Raw genomic sequence first — 9,528 nt, forward strand, 5'->3', positions numbered from 1 at the left:
GCTCGTAACATTTTGTAGATAGTTATTAACCCCCATGAATTCTAATGACCTTTCCAGTTCTAAACCTACAAAAATAAACTGATCATTTCATGGTACTTAGCCGAAGTTGGTACTCAAACTACAGTTGGTCTCAGGTCCATCTCCCAATAGCAGCAAGAAAAATGCTTTTTAAAAATTGCTCCTAACTCTAACCATTTCTAGCTGTCATCATTTGGAACTATATCTATCAAATTAGTTCTTGATATAAAAGACTAAACAAGAGGCCCTTGCCAACAAATGGCAAATGGATTTCCTACTTCAAAAGAGTGACACAAAAACCTACTTCAAATAACATCAAATAATAATTTCTGAAAGATACACAACAATGCTACTGTACTTCCAGACACATTCTCAGATGTTATTATTTTTATTAATTTAAAGCATGCAAACAAAAGAGGACAGATTAAAAAGTAATCTTTTGAATTATTTTTCAGTGAACGTGATACTTTTTTCCATTTCAATGCAAAAGAAAACCAGGAAAAATTGTTTTCTTTTCTTCCTTACAACCAATTAAGACAATAGATTTTTTTTTCTCCTAGAAAAGTAATCAAAATTTTTGGTTATTCCAGGACTAATTCTGTGAATTGTCCCAGCATTTTGTCTGACGCTGACCTTCATTTGCTGTTTATTTTAAGCAAAGAAGCTTCAATAAAAGGTGGGCAAGGAAACGAAGGGAAATTCAAACACATCAATACTCTTTTTTTGGAAATTTGTCTAAAGGTTGGGTGATGTGACAAGGACATAACACTAAAATGATGTCTTTCCTTTGTGTACTTTCCTCTTGATCATTTGCAAGACTACTTGGCTATCAACAATGACCTGCTTTGTGTCTGTGAACATGTCTAGTAGTGAAGGGCACTTTTTTAAAGTTCTGATCTGACCAGAGGCTGCTTTTCAGGTTGGTCAACACACACAGCACTATCATGCAGAGCACTATCAGTGGTACTGTACTAGAACTAATGACTCCAAAGCAGGCTTTATCACAGATAAAGACATATATCCAGATACTGAAGGACATTACCCCAGGAAGAAAGCTAGAGGATGTTGCCCACCTCAGCAATAAAGCCTGTTACAACAGCCACTGACTTCAAAGCCACCCTGCAAGCCGGCATAAACACATCACAGTCTTTCTGTCCTTGGCACTGCTACTGGACTTTATGATAAAGGGCCTTCTAAAAACTCACCCAGAGGGACAATCGGTGAAATACCCAGCTCACCCTAGGGGCCCACTGAGGCAGTAAGCCTTGGCTAGCTCCAAACACCAACAAGCCAGGGGACACTTGGGGTTATCTTCAGTCTGCAGATAATTCATCCTCACGGCCCGGGAGGGCTCGGACCCGACGGGGCCTCCTTCCAGAGGCCTCCGGGCCGTCAGCGCCCCTCCCCCAGAGCGGTGCCTCGGGGCTCTCGGGGTGTTTTCTATGCACCTGCATGCGGGTTATTTCTCCAGCTGGACGCGCAGGGAGGGGCATGGCCTGCCCCGTTTGGGGCGTACGGAAGGAGCTGAATGACTCGACTACCAGGTCGCTTCCAGCCTCCATCTCAGACAACACCCAAAGGAGGGGAAGGGTCCCGGGGGCCAAGTCGCCCCAGCAAGGGAGCCCGGGACCCTGGGGGTTCGCGACCTTCCAAGGCTCCTACAGTGCAGGGAGCGAACGCGCGGAGAGCGCCCCGTCTTTGTGCCGGGGAGGAGGGCTTTATCCTGGGGGGCGGGGCGGGAACGTTTCTCCTTCAGTGTTTGGAGCCCTGGCCCTCTTCTCCTTGTGAGTCTGGGATTTACTGAGCGCCTTTAAGGGCGTGCTCCTCAGGAAAGGTCCGCCGCGGGGGTCCGGGGCCCACCAAAGGGTCACCCCGCCCCCGGGATCGGACGCCCCTCGGAAACAAAGCGCCCGCAGGACCGGGCCGGGGCGGGCTCCGGGGGGGACCGCCGAGGTCGGGACGGCCTCGCCCGCTCCTACGCACCAATCTCCCTACCCCCTCCCCAGCTCGGGCCGAGGCCTAGGCGCGGGGCCTCCCCGGGGCGCCACACTGAGACCCCCTCCCCCCACCCAAGCAGCCCCGGCCATCTTGAGGGGGGCCGGGCCAGGCAGGCCCCGCGCGGGCTCCTGAGGGCTCACCTTTAACGTACTCCATGGCGGGCGGGCGCGTCGGGCCGGGAGACCCCAAGCGGCGGCTCCGGCTCTGGGGGCTGAGGCGACTAAGGTGATTAAGGGGACAGAACAAGATGCTCTCACCTCAGGCGCCTCCCGCGACAATGAGGCTGCCGGGGACGGAGGGGGCGGGAGCCTGGCGGGCCGGAAAAGGTCACCGAAGGAGCGCGGCCCGCGATTGGCGGAGATGCGCGTGGAAGGGGCGGGGCCGAGCGGGGGAGGAAAAGAAGGGAAGATGCTGCTTACGTCACTCCAGGGTTCTCCCCAGCCCGGCCCCCTCCCCCACAACAGGTGGGGGCGGGGCGGGGAGGGGCGGGGCGGGGAGAGGAGGCGAGGCCGGAGCTAGAGGGGTGGGCAATGGGCCGCCCCTGGGGTGCCTGGGAAGGGCGGGGCGCCTGCCAGGGGGGAGGGTCTCCTCGGATTTATCCAAATGCCATAAAGGGGATCCTCAGGCCTATTGTTTAGGGGAAGGAAGAAAAAACAGTGCCAGACTTGGGGCCATAGGCTGCCTCCTACACCCCCCAGCCCTCTGCGCCTCACTTTTTGCGTCTGTCAAAGACCTGTGGCGCCGACCCGGAGGGGTCGTTGTGAGGGCCCCACGAGACAGTGGGTGAGAAGCACTGTCAGAGTGCTACACAGATGTCACTTAATGTGGTGGCGACGAACTAGATAGTGCTGGGCTTGGAACGGGGAAGACCTAGGTTCCGATCCCGCTCGGACCCTGTAAGACGCGTCCTGAGTCCCAGCAGTTCAGAGGACGTCTCCGCTAAGTCACAGATGCTGGTGCGTCTGCATTGGGAAAGGGAGTTTCCACACCAGGAGCCGATGAAATCTGTGTGTGTGTGTATGTATATACATATATATAACATGGAATCAGTGTGCATATATGTGTGTATTACATATAGACATATATGTCTATATATATATATTACATCTCACAGTAAGCATAAACATTTAATAAGCATCTAGTTTGTGACGGGCACTATGCTAAACAAAATATATAATCAATTTGATTTTGATGTTGACCATCTGGTAAAAAGGGTGTTTGTTATGACCATTGAGCTATCTTGCAAAAATTCTATTAGTCTTTGCCCTGCTTTACTTTGTAGTCAAAGGCCAAACTTGCCTGTTATTCCAATTATCTTTTAATTTCCTGCTTTTTTTTTTCATTCCCGTAGGATGAAGACAATCTTTTGTGTGTGTGTGTTATTTCTAGAAGATGTAGATCTTCATATTACTAATCAACTTTGGTCTCTTTGGTATTAGGGGTTGAAGCACAGACTTGTATACTGTGATGTTCAAAAGTTTGCCTTGGATTTGAACACATATCATTCAGTCATTTATGAGCTTGTACCCCAGTACTGCTTTTCTCATCCTTTTATTGACTATTCCATTTCTCCTAAGGGATTCTTGTCCACAGTAGTACATGTAAGGATCCCCTGAATTAAATTCAGCCATCCTGTTCATTTTAAGTTCGCTGACTCCCAAGATGCTGATGTTTAATCTTTCCATCTCCTATTTGACTACATCCAGCTTACCTTGGTTCGTAGCTCTTCCATTCCAGGTTCCTATGTAATATTAATTTTTACAGCATGAGACTTTCCTTTGGCCACCAGAAGCATCCTTTCAGCTTCATTAGGAATGCAGCTACTTGCAGTTGTCCTCTCTTCTTCCCCCGTAGCCTATACACACCTTCCAACCTGAGAGCCTCATCTTTCAATGTCATCTCTTTTCTCATGTTAGTACCGTTCATGGGGTTTTCTTGTCAAAGATATTGAAGTAGTTTGCCATTTCCTTCTCCGGTGGATCACCTTTTGTCAGAACTCTTCACCATGACCTGTTCATCTTAGGTAACCCTGCACTAACTACATAGCTTATAGGTTCATTGAGCTACATAAGCTCCTCTGCCACAACAAGGCAGTGATCCAACCATTCAAAAGGTGACTCTACACATGGACGTTACCAGATGGTCAACGCTGAAATCCAACTGATTATATATTTTGCAGCCAAAGGTTGAAAAAATCTATATAATTACCTGGCTAAATCATGAGCTTCTTATTGCAAAATTCAGACTTAAATTGAAGAAAGTAGGGGAAACCACCAGATCATATAGTATGAACTACGTAACATCCCTTATGAAGATGAAGTGGAAGTGATGAACAGATTTAAGGGATTAGATCTGGTAGATAGAGTAGCTGCAAACTCTGGACAGAGGGTCACAATATTGTACCAGAGAAAGCAACAAAAAGCTTCCCAAAGAAAAAGAAGAGCAAGAAAGCAAAATGGCTGTCTAATGAGGCTTTACAAATAGCTGGAAAAAAGGAAGAAAGTAAAAGGGAAAAGAGGAAGGGAAAGATATACCCAACTGAATGCAAAGTTCCAGAAACTAGTGAGGAAAGATAAGGTTATCTTAAATGTGCAATGCAAAGAAATAGAAAAAAAGAACAGAATGGTAAAGACAAGAGATCTCTTCCAGAAAATTAGAGATATCAAGGGAAAGGTTCATGCAAAAACAGACATCATAAAAGACAGGTAGGGACTTAACAGAAGTAGAATAGATTAAGAGGACTTGGCAAGAATACACAAAAGAATTATGAAGTTCTTAACATCACAAATATCCACCACTGGTGTGGTTTCTAATCTACATCCACACATGCTAAAGAATAAAGTCAAGTGGGCCTTAGGAAGCACTGCTAGCAATATGGCCAGTGGACACAACAGAATTCCAGCTGAGCTATTTAAAACCCTAAAAGATGATTCTGTTAAAGTGCTGTACTCATTATGCCAGCAAATTTGGAAAACTCAACAGTGGCCACTAAGTTAAAAAAGCTCAGATTACATCCCAATTCTAAAGAAGGGTGATGCCAAGGAACGTTCAAATTACCAAACAATTGCACTAATTTTGCATGCTAGCAAGGTTATTCTTAGCATTCTTCAAAGCTAGGTTTCAGTAATATGTGAACCGGGAATTAACAGAAGACTGGTTTTTGAAGAGGCAGAAGAACTAGAGACCAAATTGCCAACATTCACTGGATTATGGAGAAAGCAAGAGAGTTCCAGGAAAAAAAAAAAATCTACTTCTGCTTCAATGACTGCACTAAAGCCTCTGATTGTAGATCACAACAAAATGTGGCCACTCCCCAAACAGACAGAAGTACCAGATCATTTTACTTTTCTCCTGAGGAACCTATTCCAGGCAAGAAGCAACAAGTAGAACTGGACGTGGAACAATTTCTTGGTTTAAGATTGGAAAAGAAGTAGAACAAGGCTGTATATTTTTACCTTATTTATTTAATTTATATGAAGAATACATCATGCAAAATGCCTGGCTGGATGAATCAACAGTTGGAATTAAGGTTGCCAGGAGAATTATCAACAATCCCAGATATGCATACAATACCACTGTGATGGCAGAAAGTTAAGAGAATCAGGAAGTTTCTTGATAAGAGTGAAAAAAAAAGTGTAAAAGCTGACTTGGAGCTTAATATCAAAAAAACTAAGATCTTGGCAACTGGTCCATCACTTCCTGGTTATAGAGAGAGAAGAAATGGAAGCAGCATCAGATTTTATATTCTTGCGTTCAAAGATCACTACAGACAACTACAGCCATAAAAGCAAAAGGTGCTCCTTGGAAGGAAAGCTATGGCAAATCTGGACAGCATATTTAAAAAGAAGAGACATCACCTTGCTGACAAAGGTCCATATAGTTAAAGCTATGTTTTTTCCAGTAACAATGTATGGTTGTGAAAGTAGGACTATAAGGAAAGCTGAGCACCAAAGAAGCAACACTTTAAAATTGTGCTGCTGGAGAAGACTTTTGAGAGACCTGTGGACATCAAGGAGGTCAAATCAGTCAATACTTAAAGAAATTAATTCCAGCTGTTCACTGTAAAGTCAAATAGTGAAGCTGACATTTAAATACTTTGGCCACATAATGTAAAGGCAAGATAAAGACCCTGATGTTGGGAAAGCCTGAAGGCAAAAGGAAAAGGGGATGGCAGAGGATAAGAAGGATAGATAGTATCATGGAAGCAACAAACATGAACCTAGGACAGACTTTGGAAGATGGTGGAGGATAAAAGGGCCTGGCATGCTATGATCCATGAAATCACACTCAGACACAACTAAACAACCAAACAACAAATGTGCTAAATACTAAGAATACAAAAAAAGGCGGACAGCCTGTGCCCTAGAGGAACTTACAACATGAAAACATAGATAAAGCAAGAAATACACAGTGTCTTGATAGTAAGTTATAGCTGGAGTAGACCTTAAAGCAGTTGTTCACAAACTTTTTTTTAGTAAGGTGATTCTTTTGTAAAATTTTCAGTTCATGATGGTAACTGTACTATATCTTTTGAGAAAATACATAATGACAAAAGGCTACCATGAATATAATACACTGAACTTATCACTCACATCTGCTAACATTTGAAAAACAATAATACCTATATATGAAAAACATTTTGTCTAGAGTAGATACTCATGATGGAGATTGAATTGTCTCCCTGGGAAGCTCTAGATACATGCTCCCAGAGATGGCCTCTGGAGGCCAATTCACGCTCTACTACATGTTTCAGATCTATTTTACTGAGCTATTTATTTAGTCTCCCTGAAGTGTCTCTCATGCCTCCTACCCACCCCACCCCCCAGCAGTTCACACCTTACAGGTCATCTAGTCTGGTCCTTTCATTTTTGAGAATGAAGAAACAGGCTCCAATAAGTGAAGTTATTAAGGTCATATAGGTAGTTATTGAAAGGCCTGGAAATTAAAGCAGGGTCTCCAAACTCCTGCTCTAGTAACATCTCCACTCCTATAAGTTACCCCTTTGTGACATTGTCATTTCTTACGTCGTCATATTGTTCATTTAAAAACTTTATTTGATGTCAGTTCTAAATATCAATACAATTGAAAAACTTGATTTGTACTATTTACTTTTGAATAAATGCATCTCTTGATAAAATGTCATAATTTGTCCCTCTGTCTCCATTCAATTTCTTTGTACATTCTCATTGAAAAGGAACTTGTAATCCTGTGTTTTGTCCTTCTAGTTTCCCCAGTTTCCTTATTCATTTTCGCTCTGCACTTGTATGTAAAATGGAGTGCTCTGTGCCTACTGACTGAGAGTTTCTGTTCTATGTTAACCCTACCCCTCAGACTTCTCCTGTGTAGCATGTGTGTGTGTGGAGGAGTGAGGTGTTAGGGAGTCTCTGTTCTCTCTACCATCAGCTTCAGTTAGCCTCCATCAATGGTATTCCCCCTCTTTTTTAAGGGTTAGTGATAGCAACCCAGTTCCAATTAAGTACATAATGTTAGATCAGCTTTTACAAAGAGATATTTACTTCAAAGATAGAGAAAGAACAAAGGTACAAACATTTCCCTCGACACCTGGTAACATATTCCCCTTACTACATCACCTTGGTCTCTGGGGAGGGAAGGAGTTTCAGGCTCAACATTTAACTCAGTTCGTACAAAGTAAAGACCCATGGAGTCCAAGTCCAAAGCCCCCCAGATTGGCATCATGGATCCATACGCCTCATGGGCTTTGGTACTGTGCTGGCTGAAATGCCTGATCTGGATTCCTGGATTCCCAGATCCCTGTGGCTTGAGTGTCCAGGTCAGGGACTCTACTTCCTGCACCTGAAACTGAAAAGGACCAAAACCCAGAGTCTTTTTCTTGCATCCACATGGTCTAAGTTGGAGGTCCTCAGGCCCTACCCTCTTACCCAATGGCGTCACCTGCTGTGAGAGAGAGCATCCTTCATATTTATTAGATGTGAATTCAGAAATGAGCCAGCCTGTGCTCAGTCAGTTTTACAGTCAGGGACAATCCTAGCTACATAGCCAATGAAAAAGGGCTGCTTCGTTATGAGGTCAGGCCAGTGATGAATGTCCATACCCTCACCAATTCTTTCTCCCAGAAGCAGGTGCCCTGAGTCTTCCACATGGATAACACCATCTTAGATGATCTGAGCATGTGCTAAACCCCCATCAGATGTGGCATACATGAAGGGAATATTCATTTGTAGTACTTGCTTGCACATGCTATCAAACAAATAATCTAATCAAAGAATATCAATTACCTCAGAGTGCAATATCACTACCACCAGGTAGCAATCTACTAAAAATGACTGCCCAGGTTTGTCAAACAGGGGCTACAAAGACCAAAAGATGAAACAATCCCTGTTCTCAAGGAGCAGTCCTCTCCAAATACCTGTCTAGATCTCATGCATACTAGAAAGCACTTCCCATCTCAGAATGGCAGTAACTCCTTTGCCCTATCAATTCAGATGGGGTATATTAGGTTCTTACTGTCTTGAATACTTATGTAGGGGAGAAAATGAAATATTAAAATAGGAAATAAAATTATATTTTGGCCCCAGCCCCCAGGACTTTTATATTTTATGTAATCATATCTTCTTTAAGGTAATTCATTCTGATTTCTACCTTTAGTACCTATAGATTTAGATACTCAGTAGATAATGTTGGCAGTTAATTGCAGACAGATGAAAATGAAAATATGGCACACTGTCCTTTACGTTAGGGATCAAAGATAGTCATTGCTAATTATCTCTCAGACCCATTCTCTCTGACTTGGATGCTCTGTGAAGAGGGGGAATTATCCTTGCCTGCCCCCTTAAAATAATGGAGGAGAGAGATTTCACTCTCCCTTCTGAGAACTAAAGGAAGAAGAAGAGGGACAAGGATTCCCCTCTTCTTTCACCGGGAGTTCATCATTCCAGACTCTGGGTGTTGCTGGTTATACCATCCATCAGCTTCTCACTGATGGGATAAATTAGTAGCTAGCTGGTTGCCACAGCTCAGCCTTAACTTCCTTCACTCCATTCCCCAAGAAGTCCAAATAAGAAGATGAAGGTAGAGGCACAGAAAACTTCCCTTTGAATACTGTCACATTTTGCACAAGGATCACTGTGATCCCAGAGGGACAAAGTCATTTCTGAGAATCTGGTCCACTAAGGCCCCTCTGTAAATCATCATGCCTACCATAGATTTAGAAGCAATAAAACAAGACAAGATTCCCTTGGACTACGTATTACTTTATAAAAGTTCTCTCAGATAACTTTTTAGTCCTCTTATTTAAATCCAAATTGCATTATAAATTATATATAATTTAAAATTTCTAAACATAGACAGAGACAGTGAGAGACAGAGATAGAGACAATGACAGTGAAAAAGAGACAGAAACAGAGAAAAGCAGGTATATGGTGCATACTGGACCTGAAATCTGAAAGACCAAATTCAAATCTAGCCTCAGACACTTCCTGGCTATATGACCTAGGGCAAGTCACTAAACCTACTTACCTCAGTTTCCTCAAC

General features: G+C 43.6%; 1 protein-coding gene across 7 annotated transcripts in view; it reads right to left on the bottom strand.

The window, feature by feature from the left end:
• Window positions 1–2,363, bottom strand: part of LOC138165487 (DBIRD complex subunit ZNF326-like) — a 45,748-nt gene extending 43,385 nt beyond the window's left edge. For 5 of the 7 annotated variants that reach the window (XM_069093862.1, XM_069093868.1, XM_069093866.1 and 2 more), the window contains exon 1: window positions 2,157–2,363. In XM_069093862.1, the coding sequence (XP_068949963.1) occupies window positions 2,157–2,172 (16 nt within the window). In that variant the 5' untranslated portion in view covers window positions 2,173–2,363. The remainder of the gene's footprint in view (window positions 1–2,156) is intronic. The other 2 variants (XM_069093864.1, XM_069093869.1) reach the window with 2 other exon arrangements.
• Between the last annotated feature and the right edge of the window lie 7,165 nt (window positions 2,364–9,528).

The sequence above is a fragment of the Petaurus breviceps genome, unplaced genomic scaffold (genome assembly GCF_028583685.1).
Source record: "Petaurus breviceps papuanus isolate PSGF00001 unplaced genomic scaffold, PetGlider_PUasm1.0 209, whole genome shotgun sequence".
NCBI classification, from domain to species: Eukaryota; Metazoa; Chordata; class Mammalia; order Diprotodontia; family Petauridae; genus Petaurus; species Petaurus breviceps.